The following is a 24,306-nucleotide window of genomic DNA, read 5'->3' on the forward strand; positions in this document are numbered from 1 at the left end:
TTTCTATACTACTATTTTTTCTGTTTTGTAGTGAAGGCTTTGATTTTGGCAAACCAGAGACAGATGTGAGGAACTGATGTGATGCTCTGAGAAACTCTCAAAGACTTTTCCGGCTATTGTCCTCTTGACCCCCATGACTTCATCTGGAATAGCTGCTATGAAGGCTTGACCCTCATGATTACTACTTCTGGTATGAACACTGTAAATATCTGATTAAAAACGAACCAATTAACTTTATGTCTAATTAGGTTCCCTGGAAGAGCACCTGATCCAAAAAGAGAACCTTGATCAAAAGCAGATGAGGGGCCAATTCAAATGCTCAAGAGTAAGACAAATCAACACCTGTGAGTTTATTACAGAAGAGCTTGTCCAATGCTATTGTTTGAGGTATTTAAAAATAATTATTGGAGATCACATTTATCTCTAATCATTTTGACAAAAATGAAGGAAATGTCAATTAGATCTAAAGTTCTGACAATCCATTGCAAAGAATGTAACGTAAGTTTATTTGAATTCTACACAATGGATCTTCCTCAGTTGACACATACATTAAAAAACCCAAACCCTTATCTTCCTCCCATTTAATTTAATTCTGGAAGGGATCAACAACATCCTAGGAGACTGAGGTCAATTTTCACTTCTCTAGAGAATGAATGAGCCTTGATCTTGGCAGTACTTGGGAACCACAAAACAATTATAAAGAGTCAAGGTATAATATCCTATTATACTATAGGAGAATCAAGTAAGTAATATGCTGGCTTGGACTAGAATACCAACAGTGGGGATGAGGCAAAGACTTTGAAATATATTCTGAAGGTAAAACGAACAGGACATTCTGATGGATTTGATGTAGAGAATGAGGAAAACGGGGAATACAAGATGGTTCCTAGGTTTTTAGTTTGAGCAACTAGAGGGAGAGTGATATCACTTCCTAAGATGGGCAAGTTTGGGAGAAGAGAGTATGTCATAGGGGCTAAAGGAATTGAAAGTTCTTTTTTGAACATCTTAGGTATGATTTTCCTTCCAGTAAAGATGTCAAACAGGCAGTCTGATACACAAATGAAAGCATGGGAGAAGTCAGACTGGAAATATCAATATGGAATTCATTAACCATGTATAAGATATTTAAAGTAATGTAATGGGAGAATCCAGAAAGAGGAAAGATGGTAGCCTAGAACTAAGGCCTGAGGCCCACCAAAGAAGCGCCATCAAAGGAGAAAGGTGGGAGGAAAAGTAATGAGAGGCAGAATGTGAGGAGAAATGTATTCTAGAATTTGCAACATGAAAACAACTAATGGCCTTGACGACAGCAGTTTCATTGGAAGAGTGAGGATAGAAGCTAAATTTGAGAAGCTGGAAAAGTGAATGGGAGGTGAAAAAGCAAGTGAGGGCAACTCTTTCAGAAGTTCTGGTATGTCATTTATGTGTCCATAACTAGTAGGAGATGTGGAGCCAAGGGTGGGGGTGCAGGGGGAGCAGTGTTTATGTTTTAAAATGGTAAGATGTTTCTTTACTGACAGGAAGGATAAAAAGAGAAGACCGTGATGACACACAAGTGGTGGCAGGAAAACTACAGTACCCAAGTCCTTGGGCAAGGTAAAAATAGATAGTATATGGAACACAAATAAAAGGCTCTACATCTGACAGGAGCAAGTATACTGCTTACATCCTGACAAGAAGGAAACGGCTGGGTAGCTCATGCCTGTAATCCCAGCACTTTGGGAGGCTGAGGCTGGCAGATCACTTGAGGTCAGGAGTTTGAGACAAGCCTGGCCAACACGGTGAAACCCTGTCTCTACTAAAAATACAAAAATTAGCCGGGGTGATAGCACGTGCCTGTAATTCCAGCTACTCGGAAGGCTGAGTCAGGAGAATGGCTTGAACCTGGGAGGCAGAGGTTGCAGTGAGCCGAGATCTCACCATTGCATTCCAGCCTTGGCAACAAGAGCGAAATTCCATCTCAAAAAAATACAAACAAACAAATAACAACAACAACAACAAAAATACAAAAAGTAGCTGGGCATGGTGGCATGCACCTGTAATCCCAGCTACTTGGAAGGCTGAGACAGGAGAATCACTCAAACCTGGGAGGCGGAGGTTGTAGTGAGTCGAGATTGTGCCACTGCACTCCGACCTGGGCAACAAAGCAAGACTCCATCTCAAAAAACATAAAAAAAAATAAAATAAAGAACAGAATGAATAGGACGACAGTCTAAGGTAAAAACAGAAAGGTAGGGGAAGGTATAGATGTAGACTTCAAATGAACCAAAGTTTTTATTTATTTTATTTTATATTTTGTAGCGAGGAGGTCTCACTTAGTTGCCCAGGCTGATCTCAAACTCCTGGCCTCAGGTGATCCTCCTGCCTCAGACTCCCAAAGTGTTGGGATTACAGACAAGAGCCACCATGCCCAGCTGAACCAAAGTATTTGAAGGAAAAAAGGACATTATTTAGAGGGAGCAAGAATATTCAACTTACTTCCTGACCCGGAAGTATGTAAAGTTTAAGATTTTAGGGAACAGGTCTTTTTCTTGGAGATGAGTGGGATATTCAAGAAATTAGAGGAGACGTTTTATTGATTAGAGTGGTTTTCTACAATATGGACAGTTTCCCATATGGACCAGAATCACCTGGCTAACCTGTCAAAACTGCAGATTCCCTATCCACATCAGATCTACTGAATGATAATCTTTGGAGGTGAAACTAGAATTCTACATTACAAACAAGTATTCCAGATGATTCTTATGTAGACTAAAAGTCTGAGAACCACCAGAATAGAATCACCTTTGAGGAAATACTATATAGAACTCAAGATACACCTTTTAAAAAAAAGTTACACCTTTTTAAAAAATATACATGGGAAGTATATATGGTTAAGTATAATTGTCTCTGATTTTCTGTAAGACATTATTACCTTTAGAACACTCAATCTCAAAACGAAAATAAAATCACGGGGTGTGACTCCTTGGGTGAATGGATTCCATGTGATCTTTTCTCAGCTGCTCTGTCAATAAAGCTTACAGGAGGGCTCAAGGATAAACACCCACAAAAACAAGGATGGGAGAGCCTTCTGGATATTTTGGGACAAACAAGGCAATTATGAAAAACCAATTCTATAAGAAAAGCATTACTAGTTATAGGAATATCTGTTCAATCATGCACAGAATACGGTACTTACTTTCCTCTGATATGGGAAGGTTTGAAGTAAGGCTTGATGTTTCAGGCTTCTGATCACTGACATCTGGATTGCTTACTTGACTGGGAGAACCAAAACGAACACATTAGCCCCTGATTGATTTGCTGCATTGCTAAAAGTGATAAGATCAAACCCATTTCCTCCTAGGCTATACAAGTAAGAGGCAAAGTAAATCTTCATGATATCCTTGTTGTTGATTTTTAACAACTTGAAGAGAGCTCGGGCCAGGGCCAGTACCCTCAGCATTCTACAGTTCTTTTTTTTTTTTTTTTTTTTTGAGATGGAGTCTCCCTCTGTCACCCAGGCTCCAGTGCAGTGGCGCAATCTTGGCTCACTGCAACCTCTGCTTCCTGGGTTCAAGCGATTCTCCTGCCTCAGCCTCCTAAGTAGCTGGAATTACAGGTGCATGCCACCATGCCCGACCTACTGCTCTTTCTTATATCTCTAGATCCCTTTAGTTTTTATATAATTCAGAAATTCCAGCTAAGTCACTGGCACGTCAGATTTTTCTTTAACACCATATGGTAAAACATTGCTCTGTCACTGTTTAAAAATTGTACATATTATATGTTTATGGGGTACAATGTGATTTTTGATATATAAAACACCTTTCACTTTTTTGTGAAAAAAAGTACATAAAAACACTTAAATTCTATGCTTTTAGCAATTTTGAAATATACAATGCTATATTATTTATGACAGTCACCATTCTGTGCAACAGTGCTCTGTTACCTTGCTCCCAAAGTACCACAGGAAGGTAGGGAGACGTTTGATTTCAGACAGCGGATCTCCATCAGCTACAAACCATAATCATATGAGAAGGGTTTTCAAATTACACGTTTGGGCCAGGTGCAGTGGCTCACTCCTGTAATCACAGCAATTTGGGAAGCTGAGGCAGGTGGATCACTTGAGATCAGGAGTTTGAGACCAGCCTGGCCAACATGGTAAAACCCCGTCTCTACTAAAAACCAGGCGTTGTGGTGCACGCCTGTAGTCCCAGCTACTCGGGAGGTTGAGCCCTGAGAATCACCTGAACCTGGGAGGCAGAAGTTGTAGTGATTAGAGATGGCGCTACTGCACTCCTGCCTAGGTGACACAGCGAGACTCTGTCTCAAAAACGAAACAAACAAAAATTATACGTTTGTTTCCAAGTGGGGGTTCTAAACCCTTAAGATTCATTCTACCATATTTCTCTTCTCTCCTAGTTAAATAAAACACAAACACCTCATTTTCTATTTTTTATTATAGCCAGGACTAAGCAACATCTTTTTTTTTTTTAACTTATAAGGGAAATTAAGAGAAATTGCGAATGATAAGTCACATAAACTGGGAGGACAAGTCATTATGTCAGATAGTTTAATGCTGGAGAGATTCCACAGAAATTCTGGAATGAAGATTGTTCTAACTTTAATTCTTCACAATGTTCTCCTTTTTCCATCTACTTTACTTTTCATTCTTCAGTTATTATCTCCTAGCACAGTGGTTAGGAGTGTTGATTCTAGAGTCAGACTGTGCAAGTTCATATTCTACTCTGCCAATAACTAGCTCTATGACCTTGGACAAGTCACTGAACTTATCTGTCCCCCCTTTCTACATCCATCAACGAGAATAAAAATGAAACCTATTTCATAGGGCTGTTATGAGGACTAATAAGTTAATGTTTAGAGCAAAGCTAGAACATAGTAAGCACACTTTAACTGTAACTGTTATTATATTAAAACTTCTTCAAAGCCCAGGCATCATGCCTACATTCAGGCACCCTAGAAAGAAACCTGCTTTGTTCTTCTACACTCTAGGGAGAGGTGGAAGACACTGTACCAGAGGCTCTATATATCTGGAAAGATAATGCTGACTAATCAAAGGTAAAAGTAGTTTCTACACAGCAAAATTGCAAAAAGAAATATTACTTATATAAAAAATACATAGCACCAAAATTTATAAAGTTCTTGTATCATTTTTGAAACTGACTTCTAATATTCAAGCCTAAGAGTTTTCTTAAAAATTGTATATATGTTTTGTTTGGTTGGTTTTTGTTTTGTTTTGTTTGAGACAGGGTCTCACTCTGTCACCCAGGATGGAGTGCAGTGGCTCCATCATGGCTCACTGCAGCTTTGACCTCCTGGGCTCAAGTGATCTTCCTACTTCATCCTCCCGAGTAGCTGGGACTACAGGCATGTGCCACCATGTCCAGCTAAATTTTGCAATTTTTGTAGAGATAGGGTTTCACCATATTGCCCAAGCTGGTCTCAAACTCCTGGTCTCAAGCAATCCGCCCACCTCAGCATCCCAAAGTGCTGGAATTACAGATGTGAGCCACAGTGTCCAGCTTTAATGGTATATTTTGAATGTTCAAATAATTTTTCCTCATTTGCAATTAATTTTAAAGCTAAATCCCCAAGTAAGGTTCATTTTTATCTTGTTACTCAAATGTTTATATTTTTGGAATCGAACTTAATGTACTAACTAAGATGTGATTATGGAAATTGAAGGGTAAGGGCAAGAAATTATATGGAGTAGTTGTGTCAGTTTCCCAAACTGGGTGATTTATTATAATTACCTAATAGTTAATAAAAATACAGACTTCTGGACCCCATCTCACACCTTCTTACATAGAATTCCCAGGGGAAGGGCATAAAACTGAACCAGAACTTCACATTTCAGACATCAATAACTAGTTTGACTTCTACATGTACCTGGTTAAGTCTGGGGTTCACTGTTATACCCACAGTTGAAGACTATTTCTAGATCCTATATCTTAGAAGCTGGTGATATTTCTATGATTCAGTATACATTGGACCAGTTCCCAAAATCCAATGGTCCTAGAATATTATGTTATAGCAACATCTCCTACATACTCAACTGAGCATCTAGAGAATAAATAGAAACAACAGCACCAAGACAGTGAATTAACTCTAGCACTTGTTAAATATTTAGATTATTATCCTTAGAGAAATGACATACCGCCTCAAAATATAATTATTTTCAAAGTCATATAAACATAAATTTTGCTTAACAATGAATACACCATGAAAAAACAATTGTTCTAAGATAAAATGACCAAAAGAACCCAACAACATTCCATAAAGTGGCATGACAAATACCTCCTTCTCATTCAACAGAATTATTAACGACACAAACAACAGATAATGGATAAACAAAATGCGGAACAGACATAAAATGGAATATTATTGAGCCTTAAAAAGAGAAAATTCTGAAACATGCTACAAATGGATAAACCTTAAAGACATCATGATGAATCACAAAAAGACAAATACTGTATGATTCCATTTCTGTGAGGTACTCAGTAGTCACAATCACACAGACAGAAAGTAGAATGGTGGTTGCCAGGGGCTGGAGATGTGGGAATGAATAATATTGTTTAGTGAACATGGAATTTCAGTTTGGAAAGATGAATAAAGTTCTAGAGATGAATGGTAGTGATGGTTGCAAGACAAAGTGATTGTACTTAGTGCCACTAAACTGTACAGTTAAAATGGTAAATCGTATATTGTGTGTATTTTATCATAGTAAAAAACTGCTGAAGGTAAAAGAAGAGATAATTGCAGGAAAAGATGAAGGTGATGGGTTCTTTCAAACAACTGGAGACGTTAGCCTTAGATAAGAGCAAAGGAATTTCAGAGGAAAGAGAAACAATATCCAAGAGAAGCAGATTAAGTAGGCAGATCTGGTGACAGAGAAGGGAGATGTTCCTAATCTCTTTGAACTAGGGAGCAAGATCCACAGCTGAGTGAATGAAAATAGCAGGAAAAGAAGGGAAAGGGGAGAAGGCAGGGGGCAAGGAGGGAGGGAATAAAGGAATTAAGATGATTTTAGAGGTTGGGAAATCAGACATACCAGGAAGGGTTAGGTTTAAGTGCCTGTTTTAGATCTAATCATGAATATAAATTAAGAATAGTTAGCACAATTTTGTGTTTTTCTCTCACAATGTACGAGTGATTGGGAATAAGTATAGAATAGGTGGATAGTTGGGTTTAATCAGGGTTGTGGTTTTGCTAGGCAAGTATGACAGAAAAAAGTGAGGAAGTTAAGAATGTTTGTAAGGAACTAATTATAATAGATCCTATAGTTAAGTTTCTTTTTCTGTCTTTTCTTTTTTTTTAAATGAGACAGTGTCTTGCTCTGCCACCGACCCAGGATGGAGTTCAGTGGCGCAATCTTGGCTCACCACAACTTTTGGCCCCTGGGCTCAAGCAATCCTCCTGCCTCAGCTCCGAGTAGCTGGGACTAAAGGTGTGCACCACAATTCCTGGAAATTTTTTTGTGTTTTTTATAGAGATGGGGTCTTGCTAAGTTGCCCAGGCTGGTCTCAAACTACTGAACTCAAGCGATCTGCCCACCTGGACCTCCAAAAGTGGAGCCACCACACCTGGACAGTTAAGTTTCTTTTTTTTTTTTTTGAGACAGAGTCTTTCTCTGTTGCACAGGCTGGAGTGCAGTGGCACATTTGTAGCTCACTGTAACCTCTGCCTTGTGGGTTCAAGTTATTCTGCCTCAGTCTCCCAAGTAGCTGGGATTATAGGCTTGAGCCACCATGCCCAGCTAAGTTTTGTATTTTTAGTAGAGACAAGGTTCCGCCGTGTTGGCCAGGCTGGTCTCGATCTCCTGGCCTCATCGGCCTCCCAAACTGCTGGGATTACAGGCGTGAGCCAGTGAGCCTGGTCAAGTTTCTTATAAGGAAGAAACTAAAGTTCTTTTTTAAGGGGTGAGGGTGAAAATATGACAGATCATTTACTTGATGGTTTAAGACATGGCTAGCATGGCAGTTCTAGAATAAAAGAGCTGGGATGATAGTGTGTGGAGGTAAAAGTGTAGGATTCTTGAAATTAATGTGGTAGAGGTGATGCAGTTACTGGCTCATATGGTTGGTGCACAAACGAAAGAAGGTAAGAACTGTGGAAAATTGAAAACCATGGTATGAGGAAGCCAAACTGTGAGGTGCAAACAAGCTGCCTCTTTTCTATAAGAGGAGTGGGGTTAATGACTAAGTCATTTCATAACCATCTGGTAATTAATACCAAATCACTTGGACTTTATTTATTTTGCTTATGTTTCCTATTCTGTATACTGTACGTTTGACTAAAGAATATGGTGCTTTTCATCTTTACCATTGAGTCTCCTCTATGTAGTACAGTGCCTAATATACAACATGAGTTTGGTACATATTGTGGAATAAATAATGAATGCATAAGAAAAAAATCAGTGCACATGTTTCAGGAAAAAACTATTTGGAAAAGAAATTTTAATCTTAAATCGAATAGTTTCAAAATGTAACAGTTGATGGTAAGACCCAAAAAGAGGGCAAAGCATGCCCATACACTAATCAGCATATGAAGGAAAAGAAAAAAAAAAACAAAACCTATGAGAAGTTCATTAAAAAAAAAAGTGAACTTTACATACCTTATAGTTTGCTCTCCTGATTCCTGCATCTTGGCTTTTTTCACCTGCAAAAATAAATATACAAAGGTATCAATGTACTGATCTGTTTTTTAAATCATTTAGCTACTCAAAGAACAGGCTATTAACTATTACAGGGTAACTGTTTAATTTTGTTTAGTTTAGATTTAATTAACCCTTGTTATATTTTAGAGCTAGAAATGAAGTTTGTTTTTTAAATGGAGCTCTTCTTTTTAATGAAAGAAGTGTTCTTCTGATTAAAAAAAAAAACTGCTTACCAGAATTTTTACTCAAGGTAGACAGAATGTTTACTAGGATAAAGTATCCAAGCTTTGATACAAACTATTTGGTTTTATACTGTAACAGGCAAATTACATTTAAACAAACAGTAAAGATGGCAATCTAAGTATCATCTACTCATTTATTTAACAAAAATGGCTTTATACTTAAGTTAGTTTAGTGTCAAAAATTAATATGAATTCTTATCAAGTTACCAGTAATTTAGAAAATACTGTTAACCCTGTATTTTTTTTTTCATTTTTCACATTTTCTATTTCCTTCTGGGTAGAAGTCACTTCCATTGAAACAGTGTAAGAATCCACAAATGAAAGATCAATGGTTAACACTAATGGATTTTTCTGTTTTCATATTACAGGGAATCCGATTTTAGAGCTCTCTGATTAGAATTGGCTGTAGTAGAAACATGTCTAATATGCTTAGCCATTCAAACCACGAATATTTAAAAGTATTTCAAGCTAATAGAAGAAGGCAGAAACTCTAGATAATTTGAAGCAAATGTATCAGGTGGAATAACAGATATTTAATATTACATTGAATAATTCAGACAAGACAAATCATAAATGCAAGCCCCATAAAATTTCTCATGGCCATATACTGCTCATGAGAATACACAACCATGAAATAAATAAAACCAAACATTCTTGGTTCCTTGCTTATGGCATGTGAAAATGTGTTCCATTCAATGTTCTCTTAATTTTCATAGGTATCAAAAAGGAGAAAATAAAGAAACAAAGGCAATTTAAAAAAAGTTTATAAATTTAAAATAAAAATTACATTAAAGCATTTGAAGCAAAAACAAAAAACAAAACCTTGAGGTGGGTAAATCCTGATTAAGCATGACATTAAATCCAAAAGCCATAAAAGAGAAAATAGATATGATTACACAAAAATCTTAAACTTCTATATGATAAAAGACACCATAAAACAACCAGGAGGTTGAGGGATTCCAGGATAGTATGCGGACTGTGACAAAAAAATCTAACTGTAGGCCAGGCGTGGTGGCTCACGCCTGTAATCCCAGCACTTTGGGAGGCCGAGACGGGCGGATCACGAGGTCAGGAGATCGAGACCATCCTGGCTAACACGGTGAAACCCCGTCTCTACTAAAAATACAAAAAATTAGCCGGGCGCGGTGGCAGTCGCCTATAGTCCCAGCTACACGGGAGGCTGAGGCAGGAGAATGGCGTGAACCCGGAGACAGAGCTTACAGTGAGTCGAGATCGCGCCACTGCACTCCAGCCTGCGTGACAGAGCGAGACTCCATCTCAAAAAAAAAAAATCTAACTGTATTACCAATGTATATGACAATCTCACTGAAAGAGGGGAGGGAAATATGATCTGACCTAGATAATATAGGAAAATAGTGTTTTGCCTGGAAACTATAAGGCTAAAGACAAGAAAAATTCAACTATCTAGTTTATCTGCCTGCCATAATTTCACAAATGACAAAATATAGCCTCTTTTTGTAAAATATTCTGCCCTTCCTACCTAAAGATGATAGTAGTTACATATGGTCAGATAATAATGTACTCTTTCAATAGTGGAGATGAATTTATGCTTAGCTCATCCAAAGACTCTTTGCTATCAAAGAAATGTAATTATGAGCTGGTTGGCTGAGTAACTGAAACAGTCTATACCCTTCAAACAGTAATTTAAACAAAGAAAATTAGAGCACTGAGGAGTCTAATTTATCATAGTCTTCATTTATTAGAGGTATAGAGCAACAAATTTAGCTTATCACCTCCAAAAGAAAAAATAAAAAAGATCCTGGAGCAACATTTTTAAATTTACTTATTATTATTATTATTATTATTATTTTTTTTTTTTTTTTTGAGACAAGGTCTCATTCTGTCACCCATGCTGGAGTGCCGTGGCATAATCTTGGCTCACTGCAACCTCTGCCTCCTGGGTTCAAGCAGTTCTTGTGCCTCAGCCTCTCGAGTAGCAGGGACAACAGGTGCACACCACCATGCCCAGCTAATTTTGCTAACTTGTCTATTTTTAGTAGAGACAGGGTTTCGCCATGTTGGCCAGGATGGTTTTGAACTCCTGGCCTCAAGTGATCCGCCCACCTTGGTCTCCCAAAGTGCTGGGATTACAGGCATGAGCCATTGCACCTGGCCAAAAACGTATTTACTTTCAAGGAAGAACTATGCTTCTTTAGGCTCCTTCACTTTTAATTTTTTTCAGTGCCAACCCAGTGCAGAGTACATATTCATAAATAGAAAGGGAGAAAATGTATCTAAAGTCATATCTACCAAGCAGAAAAGTCTGGGGAAGGAAAAGGTGTTACAATGTTTTTTGTTTTTTGTTTTTACCTCATATGGCCCATTGTTTGTCTTGATTTGAGCAATTATGTCCCCCTCTAAGGCAGGGATATGAAGCATGTACTAACCAGGCAGTAGAGGCAGGTAAATTTACTAAAGACAGACAGATTTTACTCAATTACAGAAGTGTCGGTTCAAACAATACAAGCCAGAAACTGACAGAAAATGATTCCTAGTTCTTAAGAGAAATAGCAAAGATTGAGCAACAATTTTCTGGAGAGTTTACAGAGTAATATAGTACTTGCAATAATGAATACTGAAAACTACACAGCAAAGTAAGCAAAGATTCAAGTAGCAACCAGTCCTATAGGGAACAATTTTCATTAACAAAACCAGTATAGATTATACAAGCAACTGGTATCCAAGGAATTAGGGCCATATCAGGACAGTAGTAGAAGGACAGTAATACAAGCTGCCAGTGAGTAGGAAAGCAATAAAGCTGAAAAAGCTCTGGTACGGTTAAAAGTGAAAAAATCTGAATCTCTTTTTATATGACATGATTTTGTATACAGAAATCCTAACGAATCCATTAAGAAACCACTAGAACTGATAAACAAGTTCAGCAAGGCAGCAAAATACAAGACAAACATACAAAAATTAATTATATTTCTATATAACTTGCAATGAACAATTCAAAAATGAAAAACAAAATCCATTCACAGTAGCATCAAAAGGAATAAAATACATAGGAATATGGCCAGGTCCAGTGGCTCACGCTTGTAATCCCAGCACTTTGGGAGGTCGAGGCAGGTGGATCACCTGAGGTCGGGAGTCCAAGACCAGGCTGGCCAACATGGTGAAACCCTGTCTCTACTAAAAATACAAAAATTAGCTGGGTGTGGTGCTGCACACCTGCAATCCCAGCTACTCAGGAGGCTGAGGCAGGAGAATCGCCTGAACTTGGAAGGTGGAGGTTGCAGTGAGCTGAGATTGTGCCACTGCACTCCAGCCTGGGTGACATGGCGAGACTTCGTCTTAAAAACAAAAACAAAAACAAAAAAAACACTTAGAAATAAACCTAATAGAAGAAAAAGTACATGTTAAAAGAAATTTAAGAGTTAAATGCCAATCATCCCACATCCAGGGACAGAAGAATTCATCTTGTAAAGATGGTAATACTCCCCAAATTGGTCTACAGTCAATCCAATCAAAATCCCAGCTGGCTGCATTCAAGAAATTCACAGACTGATCCTAAATTTCATATGGAAATGAAAGTGACCCAGAATAGCTAAAACAATCTTGGGAAAAAAAAAAAAAAAGAACAAAGTTAAAGGACTCACATTTTTCCATTTCTTTTTTATTTTTATTTTTCAAGACAAGAGTCTCACTCTGTCACCCAGGCTGGAGTGCAGTGGCATGATCTTGGCTCACTGCAACCTCCGCCTCCTGGGTTCAAGCATTTCTCATGCCTTGGCCTCCCAAGTAGCTGAGACCACAGGTGCGTGCCACCATGTCTGGCTAATTTTTTTGTACGTTTAATGGAGATGGGGTTTCACCATGTTGGCCAGGCAGGTCTCAGACCTCAGGTGATCCGCCCACATCGGCCTCCCAAATTGCTGGGATTACAGGCGTGAACCACTGTGCCCAGCCCCATTTTTCAATTTCAAAACTTACTATAAAGCTAGAGTAATCAAGACGGTGTGGTACTGGCATAAGGATGGATATATGGATCACTAGAACAGAATTGAGAGTCCTGAAATAGACCTCTACATTTATTGGGTCAACTGATTTTCAACAAGGGTATCACATTTACAGTCAAATTATTTTCAACAAAAGTGCCACAACGATTCAACAAAAAAAGTTGAACTCATACCTCAAGCCATGTGCAAAAATAAACTCAAAATGGATCAAAGCACTAAAAGTAAAAGCTAAAGCAATAAAATTCTTAGGAGAATATGGATGCTCTCATCACTTGTAAAAATATAGGCTGGAGGCAGTGGCTCACACCTGTAATCCCAACCCTTTGGGGGGCTGAGGCAGGTGGATCATGAGGTCAGGAGTTCAACACCAGCCTGGCCAAGACAGTGTAACCCCGTCTCTACTAAAAATACAAAAATTAGCCAGGTGTGATGGCGGGCGCCTGTGATCTCAGCTACTCGGGAGGCTGAGGTAGGGAACTGCTTGAACCTGGGAGGTGGAGGTTGCAGTGAGCCGAGATCACAACACTGCACTCCAGCCTGGGTGACAGAGTGAGATTCCATCTCAAAACACACACACACACACACACACACACACACACACACACACACACACACACACATATATACACATATAAAAATCTTCACCACCTGGATTAAACAATTTCTTAGATATGATAAAAGAAAAAATAAAAATGATTTCATTAGAATGAAAAACTTTTATGCTTCAGCTGGGCATGGTGGCTCACACACTTTGGGAGGCAGAGGTAGACAGATCACTTGAGCCCAGGAGTTTGAGACCAGCTTGGGCAACATAGTAAAAACCCCATCTCCACAAAAAGTACAAAAAATTAGCTAGGTTTGGCAGCATGCACCTGTAGTCTCAGCTACCCAGGAGGCTGAGGTGGAAGGATCACTTGGGCCTGGGAGGTCAAGGCTACAGTGAGCCATGATTGTGCCACTGCACTCTTGCCCAGGGCGACAGAGTGAGACCCTGTCTTAAACAAAAAAACCTTTTACACTTCAAAGAACAGTATCAAGAAAATGATAACCCACAGAATGGAAGAAAAATTTTGCAGATCATACGTCTCATAAGGGACTAGAATATATAAGGGACCAGAATACATAAAGAAGATAACTCAATTTAGAAATAGGCAAAAGATCTGAATAGACATTTCTTCAAAGATGTACAAATGACCAATAAGCATATGAAAAGGTGCTCAACATTATTAGTCATAAGAGAAATGCAAATCAAAACTACACTGAGATGCTACTTCCACCCAGACGGCTATAACAAAAAAGCTGAACAGTAACAAGTGTTGGCAAGGACGTGCAGAAACTGGAACTCTCACTGCACTGCTGGTGGAAATGTAAAATAGTGCAGCTGCTTTGAAAAACAACCTTGCAGTTCCTCAAAAGGTCAAACATAGAGTTATCATATGACTCGGCAATTCCACTCCTCACTATATACATGTCCCCACAAAACTTTTATATGAATGTTCATAACAGCAAAAAAGTAGAAACAACCCCAGTGTCTGTCTATCAACTGATTCACACATTAAAATGTAGTAGTATATCTATACAATGAAATACGGGGCAATAAAAGGGAATTAAGTACTGATACACGCTGTAACATGGATAAACTTTAAAAACATTACGTTAAGTAAAAGAAACCAGTCACAAAGGACCATGGTTTGTATAACTCCAATTTTTGTTTGTTTTGTTTTGGAGACAGGGTCTCACTCTGTCGCCCAGGCTGGAGTGCACTAGCTTGATTTCGGCTCACTGCAGCCTCAACCTCCCCGATTCAAGCGATCCTTCCACCTCAACCTCCTGAGTAGCTGGGACTACAGGCATGCACCACCACACCTGGCTAATTTTTCTGTATTGTTTTTGGACAGATGGGGTTTCACCATGTTGTCTAGGCTGGTCTCAAATTCCTGAGTTCAACGGATCCACCTGCTTCAGCCTCCCAAAGTGCTGGGATTACAGGTGTGAGCCGCCATGCCTGACTTGTAGAATTCAATTTATATGAAATATCTACAAATTAGTAAATCTATAGACACAAAGTAAATTAATGGTTGCCTACAGCTGTGGAAGATAAATTGGGGGGTGACTGCTAATGGGTATGGAGTTTCTTTTTGGAGTGAGGAAAATGTTCTGCCTGGGCATGGTGGCTCACCTCTATAATCCCAGCACTTTGGGAAAGCCAAGGTCGGAGGATCACTTAAGGTCAGGAGTCTGAGACCAGCTGGGCAACAAAGCAAGACCCCATCTCGACAAAAAATTTAAAAAACAGTTGGGTGTGGTGGCTCACACCTATAATCCTAGGTACTCAGGAGGATGAGACGGGAGGATTGTTTGAGCCCAGGAGTTCAAGGATGCAGTGAGCCACGACTGTGCCACTGTACTCCAGTCTGGGTGACAAAATAAGACCCTGTCTCAAAAAAAAAAAAGAAAAAAAAAAAAAAAAAAGGAAGATGCCCTAAAATTTATTCTGGTAATGGTTACAAAACTATTTTAGAATAGACTAAAAACTACTGCACTGTATACGCTAAAAGGGTGAATTGTAGGATATGTAAATTACATGTCAATAAAGCTGGTATCTTAAAAAATGACGTAATCCTATGGGCATATAATGGCTAATGATAACACAGAAAGAAGCACTGGCAAATTCATAAATCAGGGTTCTATTTTTGCTTCTGCTACAATGTATAATCACACTTTAAATATAACACAGCAAGGAAACAAAAAACCCAGTATACAAACTCAGAATATACAGGCTCCAGGCTAAGTTCTGACAGTTAATTCACTGCATGTCTTCTCTGTATCTGTTTCTTCATCTGTAAAAAAAAGATACAACTACCTACTTTACAGGGCTCATGTTCCAACAGCGGGAAACAGCAGGATTAACAGTACAAGGATGCTGGCTGAATAAAACTTAAGAATGTGTACTGTTAACATAGTATGTAAAGATGAAATTCAAAGAGGAAAAGAGTGAGCTGCTTATGAAAAACAAAGTGCTATGTAATTGTTAAATTTTAGTGTTATTACCATAGACAGCAAGAACAAAGTTGAATCCCAGAAATTTCAAGACAGGCTTAAGAAATAGGACTCTCTAGTTAAGAAAATTGTATTAAGCATCTCAAATGTCATTCTGAAATTACTCTGTGATGACTTACAAGTAATGACTCTGAAGGTTTAAACAAGAGGCAAAAGTAGTGCCAGGTAAGTTGTAATCTTGGCAATAATAAATACAATGGTCGGGTAAGTCTTCATGGAGACTATAAAAAGGATGTTTATGTCAAGATTTATCCAACACTGTCCAGCAAAGAGAAGGACATTGTTCTGTTTACTAAAAAGTCATATTCCATATCCTAGAGGGGTAAAGGATTTGATCACAACCTAGATGAAATTTCACACAAAAAACAATTTAATGCTATTTTCATTGACCGTGCTTACTAATAGCTATCTAATTACTAATTTGACTTCAAGAACTTAACATAAGGAAAGCAGGACCTAGAGAGGGAGGCAAGCATTCCAAATTATTAGAGAGGTAAATATTTATAGCAGAGACAACTTCCTGTTCTACCACTGCATGTCAGGTGTGACTTGTGATGGAGGCAAAAAAATCTTTTTGTCTTCTCTATCAAGAAGAGTAATCTACAAACTGTAAACGATAGCATACCTAAATTTTTCAAAAAGAGTTTATTTGCATATTTATAAGCAAGCACCTCAATTATTTTAAATAAGTTCGAACCCTCCAGACTCATAGAAGCTTTATCCCATAGACCTGTAACTTAACAAACATGATTGCTAAACCAGTGTTTATCATCTCTGAAAAATCACAGAGAATTAGAGAGGTGCTTGAAACAGGGTTTGAGTCTAGGAGTTCAAGACCAGCCTGGGCAACAGGGCAAAACCCCGTGTCTACTAAAAATACAAAAAAATTAGTTGGGTGTGCTGGTAGTCCCCGCTACTTGGGAGGCTGAGATGGGAGGATTGCTTCAGCCTGGGAGGCAGAGGCTGCAGTGAGTCAAGATGGCACCACTGCACTCCAGTCTGGGCGACAGGGTGAAACCCTGTCTCAAACAAAACAAAACGAAAAGAAATGTTTCACTACTTGGTTTGTTTTAATTTAAAGGTGATGGCAGAGAGGAATTAGGTGCCAGAAACTATAAACTAGTGCTAATTCAATGCTGATTGATGACAGTGTTCTAAAACAGATTATTGAACAAACCTCTGTAGACACCTAGAAAGGATATGACAATCACCTGGAGCTATTATATATTTTTTCTAAGAACCCTCAACATTTTTATTGATAGCTTAAAGATTTAGGCTATAAATAGGTAAAGTATATGACAGAAAGCTGGAAAGAATAAGATTTTTAATTAAGGTATCAAAGGGTGATAATGTTACTTCTTCAGGGACTCTCAGTGTGTAAACTGTAGCATGAAGTATTTCTTATTCTCAATCCACTGCTGTTCTTTATACTGTATTCTCCAAGTAGAGGCTGTACAATAATCAGTCAAAAGGATCCCTTCATCTGTGGATGAGATTCTTGCATTTTTGGAAGGTGATTTATAGTAATATAACACAGTTATTTACAACTCAGTTGAGGATTGATAAGCAATAAAGGGAAAATGAAAGAATCTGAAGTCAAAATTTACTGCATTGTGAGTTATCTAAACAAAATCTTTTTTTGTGTTTTTTTTTTTTTTTTGGAGACAGAGCCTCACTCACTCTGTTGTCCAGGCTGGAGAGCACTGGTACAATTTCGGCTCACTGTAACCTCCACCTCCTGGGTTCAAGCGATTCTCCTGCCTCAGCTTCCCAAGTAGCTGGGCTTACAGGCATGCGCCACCACACCTGGCTAATTTTTGTATTTTTAGTAGAGATGGGGTCTCCCCATGTTGGCCAGGCTGGTCTCAAATTCCTGGCCTCAAGTGATCCACCCACCTCCACCACCCAAAGTGCTGGGATTACAGGCATGAGTCACTGTGCCCAGCCGATCTGAACAAAATCTTGAGGTAGAGCAAGCAATTAGTGGAGAAATAAGAGAAGGGATAATTCAATAAGGAAAAGTCAAGAAGAGACAATGGGATTAAAATAACTTCAATAATAATGACCATCAGTAACATCACCAGGGTTAAAAATACTGGCTTTATTTATCATCAACTTGGGATGGGACCATTCTCTCCACTCATATTTTAGATCTCCACTACAGCCTGTGAAAAGTTGTTTTTTTACCTCAAAGTGTGTCATTACTCTTCCTGTTCTATTTTAAACATTAATAAGTGTCGTGTTTTTAGATTCTGTATTTGTCTGTCTGACGTCCATTAATCACAGAGCCAAACTCAAGGCCAAAGTTGTATTCTATTTCCCCTGGGATCTGGTGCCCATACTCTGAACCACCTCCTTTATCTAACTCTCACACACTAAGCCCCTATTTCTCCTGCCCTAAATCATAAATCAACCCAGGACAAAGTACCACCAGATAACCAGGGACAGCCCATAGGCCACAAAGCCTGACAAAATTATTCAAACTAGTCAACCCTAAGCTGTTTACTCTGCCTACCTTGCTTTTCCTGTGGAAACCTCGATAAGTCTGTGGCCCGTGCATTCCTCTCACTCTTTTCTGCCTCCTGACCAACAGTGGTACTTCCCCCGTGTGGCATGCTATGCCTCTTGTTTCAAGGGGAACTATGAGTAAACACTCAACTTTTCTTTCAATGGCACTGACCTCTCTATGTCGTCACTCAATCACCTTTTTATATTAAGATCTGGGCACAAATCAATAAGGAAATAATGCCCTTTGACAACCATTTATAGTCAGCAGAAATTTTGGTTTTAAAGTGCTTCAATTTCTTACCTTTCTCTGAAGTAATAATCAGGTTTTGCACATCATGTTACAGAAGTTCAACAGAATGACAAGGAAATGAAGCAGGGCAGAAGAGATAGATGATTGTCAGCAGGTCAGCCTCACAATTCTCATTACCTTAAATAGGTAAGGAGTAACTAACAATATCCGTATTTCAACAGTATGTCAACACTTACATAAGTCTTTTGAAAATATGACTAGACCTTTGTCTTACCACATTCAAAACTAAATGGCATAATTTCCCCTGGTACATTTAGTATCTACAGTTCAGCTATCTGTTCCAAAAGTGTAAATCCTAAACACACTGCTCAAGATAATTTTTAACCCTACCATTTCCCTGACAATTAAAGTCCCACCAGGGATAGGGGATCACATCTCAAATGTTGCTAATGCCTTCCTAGTTTTATACTTACCTCAACTGAGGGGCCTAAAATAATAATGACAAAGCAATCATCAATATGCATTTCTCAATATAAAGAAAAATATTAAAAATATATTAAAGGACTTTATCATTTAAATGGGAGCTAGTACACCTAAAGAATACAACTAGAACATGAAAAACATATCCTATTATTTGCTTTCAAAATTCAAATTTTTCTAGGTTAGATTTTCATAAAGTAAACATGTACCATGCTGTATCCTCTCTTAATATGAAATGCAAGAGGCCCACTCAGGATAGCAAATTGAATCAGTATTTACCAAACTTCAGAAAAAGAAACTGAAGACAAAAGGAAAAGACCCTCTAGCATAAAAGTTATCTTAAAAGAATGACACTATTGCTTTTGTTTTTTAAATATTAAGGGCCAAAAACCAAAAAGAAGATAAACCCATATCATCTGGGGACATTTACAATTATTTTATTATGTTAAATATTTAAAAGAAATTAAGAATTCAATATAGTCTCTATGGTTTTATCTGTTTTCAAGAATTAGCTAGTGGTCAAATTATACCTTCCTCACTACTACTACTTTTTAAAAAATTAACTCTCTTAGGGAAATTTAGGTAAAAACAAAACTAAATTTTCTGGTCGAAATGGTGATATACTGTCAGATCAGTAAAGAGATGTCCTATTTTCTAAAAACTGTAACACTAGCCACTTATTTTTTTAAATGACATTTCTAAATACAATATTCATTTTGTAATGCTAAATTTTCCTTAGACTCCTTAGAATTAAGTTGGAAAAATATAACATTGTTTTCTTGAAAGGAAACAATTAAGGAATCTTTTCCTTATTTTTATTTCTAATTTGGAATCTATAACTGAATAATAATTAAAATACCTTAAGATTAGCTCTTCCATAATCAACTTTAAACTGTTAAAGGAAATACTTACTGGTTGCTCTGGTAAATCTTGTTCTTCTTCCATGAGGACCAATATTTCTTTATTATGCTTATGTGACTGGATTACAAGTCTCTCCCAGCAGTTTTCACAATCTGTTTTTAAAAAGGAGGATTCAAAGCTTTATATACTCTTAAAGTATTACCATTGAGGCCATCAGATAATTTTTTAATATTTTGCTACCCCAAGCTTTCTACATGAGTTCCAATCACAAAATCTCAAACCTGCACGTGGCTCTTCAAAAATGACATGCTACACCAAATCAAGAGAGGTGTACACAATGACTTTTATAATACCTTGCAAAAGTCAACACGTGGAACCACTTCTGCTGGTTACTATGGTGCCTAATGCATTAAACATCTTACAATGAAAGCCATGTGCAGATAATAAAATAATTTTTTAAGGATTAGAGTTACATTAAAAATGATAGAGACTGGCCTAGCAAGTCAGCAAGTTATGATAACATCTAACCTGCTTTAATGTGGAGCATTTACATAACTGTTAACACAGACACACAGAATCACTTTAAATAGGACAAACCAGAATATCAACTAAATGCATTCACAACCAACTATCTGTCTATATGTCATCAATTTAAAGGAAAACTCAATTCTTCTGCATCTCAATAATAAAAATAAGTATAGTGAAACCTTGACTTTTAGAACTAAAGAAAATAATCATTCAAAGATAGGACCTAATTTAATTCTGAAATAATGAGCTTCTACTAACTGTACTGCCCAGTCAATTATTTAAGCAAAATCTTTACATTCTCAGACCCTGCTTTTTCTGTCCTGATTTTCAAACAAAAAAGGAAAAATAGGATTCTAAGTCCACCTTACCATGTCCTACTGACAGGAGACAAAGAGATAAAAATTAGAAAGCTGCATACATTATAAAAATGAAATACTCCATTTCTGTCTAACAAAAGTGAAACCAGCACTTCTCTCAAAAGATGTGATTGCTTGTACATTTAATTAAAGTCACAGCTGTTTTTAGTTTTTCTACCAACCACTGTACCTAACTCACATACAAAGCTAAAGTATATAATCTTATTACAGAAGTCCTGAAAATAGACAAATAACAAGAAAACAAAAAACTTGTTATGCCAGTATACTACCACTCTACTTCTATTACTCCATCGTGCTGCAATTCAACACAACTTTAAGCCACACTCCAGAATGTGAAAAGGAGAGAAAACACACAAAAGGTTACAATTAGATGCAAAGTTGTCCAACTCTAACACAGCTTTATTCCCTACCCCAATTTAGAATATCAAAAGAAAAAAGTTTAAAGGTCAGAAGCACTTGATACTCAATGTACTCACGTGCAGCTCATACACAGAGCCTCAAAAGCTAAGTTCTCCTACTACATGACGCAGATAACTAGCAATACAGAATTACAGAGTGCAATAAGTAAAGCTCATAGGAGCTATCTTCCCTGCACTTATTTTGCTCAGCTTAGAACAGCACAATCAATGTGACTTAAAACTGATTCACAACTATGAAAGATCAAACATTTTTTGTTTTACTAGTTTGAGTCTTAGTTTCAAATTGAAATATCTTTTCTTTAAGGGACAATCCTTTACATTTTATACTGTCTAAATGTACATTATGTACATATATTATTTCATCCCATTAGAAACTACAAAATAGGACCAAATCATTAGGGAAATGGAATACCTTCAATACCTCATTTGTTGAATTTCTTTTTTCTTTTTTTTTTTTTTTTAGATAGAGTTTCGCTGTGTCACCAAGGCTGGAGTGCAGTGGCGCAATCTTGGCTCACTGCAACCTCCGTCTCCCGGGTTCAAGCAATTTTCCTGACTCAGCCTCCCAAGTAGCTGGGACTACAGGCGCGCCACCAGGCCCAGCTAATTTTTGTATTTTTAGTAGAGATGGGTTTTTGCCATGTTGGCCAGCCTGGTCTTGAACTCCTGACCTTAGGTGATCTGCCTGCCTCAGTCTCCCAAAGTGCTGGGATTACAGGCATAAGCCCGGCTAATTTGTTTTTTTGTGTGTGACCAGTTCTCATCCATACAAAACTTACAACATTACATGTTTTCCCTAATTGAAGGCCATGGCTATAAAACTACAATCTCTAATATATTTTCAGCAAGGGAGATAAAAGGGATATCCGCTCTACCATGGGGGAAGAGTTATAAATTTCATCTCTGATAGGAGGAAGGTAAGAATAATTGTTAAAAATATATATATATGTGTGTGTGTGTGTGTGTGTGTGTATACACACTCAATAATGTGGTTTAATTTTGTTTTTGAACAAAAATTAACTCATTTTAGAAATCTGAATTACACTAAAGGAGAACATAATACTATTTACAGGTTAAAAGGGGTCATTGGTTTTAAAAAGAAACAATACTCTATCAAGTTGAATAATGAAGAATCATTTTAAAAGAAAAAACATAGAAACATAAATGGTGGGGAAAGAATAATTTTAAAAGAAAAAACAAAAACATAAATGGTGGGGAAATAAATTATCAATAAATGTTCAAATATTGAATTTTGCTTTTTAGAAATATGGTAATATTAAATTGATTTTATAATAGAAAAAGAAGAATCTATTATTTCTTGACATAAATTCTGTAAGCTGCAAGAAAACTTTCTTTAAGGGAAAAATTTAAAGACATTCCTTTCTACATCTCCTATTCTTTGAAAATAAGCACGCTTTGTTGTTTCCATCTTTAAAATTCCCTTTGTCTTCTCAGCTTTTCAATCTAGGAGAATAAAAAGGACACAAATAATTTCTGTATTTAGAAGAAAAGAACTGGCCAGGCATGGTGGCTCATGCCTGTAATCCCAGCACTTTGGGAGGCTGAGGCAGGTGGATCACAAGGTCAGGAGATCAAGATCATCCTGGCCAACATGGTGAAACCCTGTCTCTACTAAAAATACAAAAATTAGCTGGGCGTGGTGGTGCAAGCCTGTAGCCCCATTCTTGGGAGACTGAGGCAAGAGAATCACGTGAACCTGGGAGGCGGAGGTTTCAGTGAGCTGAGATCACGCCACTGCACTCCAGCCTGGCGACAGAGTGAGACTCTGTCTCAAGAAAAGAAAGAAAGAAAGAAAGACAGACAGACAGAAAGAAAGAAAGACAAAGAAAGAAAGAAAGTCAGAAAGACAGAAAGACAGAAAGACAGAAAGACAAAGAAAGAAAGAAAGAAAGAAAGAAAGAAAGAAAGAAAGAAAAGAAAGAAAAGAAAGAAAAGAAAGAAAAGAAAGAAAAGAAAGAAAAGAAAGAAAAGAAAGAAAAGAAAGAAAGAAAGAAAGAAAGAAAGAAAGAAAGAAAGAAAGAAAGAAAGAAAAGAAAGGTAAAGTTTAAAAACCAGGCTTGCTATCTCAAAATAACTGGTCAATGACTATGAATAATTTTGATCATTTTAAAACAAAAAGCTGCCTACAAGTAAAGAATATGATATATTACAAAATCTGGGATTCTACTGTCAACACACGATGTGTGGGAAGTTTGCAAACATACATTCTGGTACATTGCGTATGTACAATGTGTTTTCTACCAAACATTGTTTTCTACCAAAACATTCATCTAAATACTACTTTCCATCAATACAGTATTCTCCTGCCTTGCAATAATTTGTACACTGAATGATCTGAAATATCAGAACATACTAAATATTAGAATGCAAGTATTCATCACAGTGCCAGCACCTATCAATGTTCTAAAACTTTTATTAAGACTTCATACCATTTTCCACAAGTGGTACATTCTAGACAATCAAAAGTCATACTTACTAGCAAGAGATGAAAGTACAGTATAACTAAGACACAATATTGCAAAACTTGGTAATAAAGGAAGTACAGAATTATTGTAAATATCTTAGTATTCATTTTCTTGTATTAGTTCTAGAACTTAACTTTTTGTTGTTGTTGTTTTTGTTTTTTGAGACGGAGTCTCGCTCTGTCGCCCAGGCTGGAGGGCAGTGGCATGATCTTGGCTTACTGCAAGCTCTGCCTCCCGGGTTCACGCCATTCTCCTGCCTCTGCCTCCCGAGTAGCTGGGACTACAGGCGTCCGCCACCACGCCCAGCTAATTTTTTGTATTTTTAGTAGAGACGGGGTTTCACCATGTTAGCCAAGATGGTCTCGATCTCCTGACCTCATGATCCGCCCACCTCGGCCTCCCAAAGTGCTGGGATTACAGACATGAGCCACTGCACCCGGCCAACGGTGTTTTTTTTTT

The 24,306-nt window shown here is 37.7% G+C and overlaps 2 protein-coding genes across 10 annotated transcripts in view; both read right to left on the reverse strand.

Moving 5' to 3' along the window:
• The window catches only part of RPA2 (replication protein A2), a 342,664-nt gene that overhangs the window by 134,362 nt on the left and 183,996 nt on the right, over positions 1–24,306 (reverse strand). The gene's annotated exons all lie outside the window — the stretch shown is intronic.
• EYA3 (EYA transcriptional coactivator and phosphatase 3) overlaps positions 1–24,306 on the reverse strand; it is a 118,965-nt gene that overhangs the window by 70,432 nt on the left and 24,227 nt on the right. For 4 of the 9 annotated variants that reach the window (XM_050795000.1, XM_050795058.1, XM_050794992.1 and 1 more), the window contains exons 2-4: positions 20,089–20,189; positions 8,615–8,658; positions 3,179–3,258 (exon numbers count right to left, since the gene is read on the reverse strand). In XM_050795000.1, the coding sequence (XP_050650957.1) occupies positions 3,179–3,258; positions 8,615–8,658; positions 20,089–20,121 (157 nt within the window). In that variant the 5' untranslated portion in view covers positions 20,122–20,189. Of the gene's footprint in view, positions 1–3,178; positions 3,259–8,614; positions 8,659–15,644; positions 16,840–18,747; positions 18,874–20,088; positions 20,190–24,306 lie in introns of those variants that run through there. The other 5 variants (XM_050795023.1, XM_050795008.1, XM_050795016.1 and 2 more) reach the window with 5 other exon arrangements.

Source organism: Macaca thibetana, chromosome 1, assembly GCF_024542745.1.
Source record: "Macaca thibetana thibetana isolate TM-01 chromosome 1, ASM2454274v1, whole genome shotgun sequence".
NCBI classification, from domain to species: domain Eukaryota; kingdom Metazoa; phylum Chordata; class Mammalia; order Primates; family Cercopithecidae; genus Macaca; species Macaca thibetana.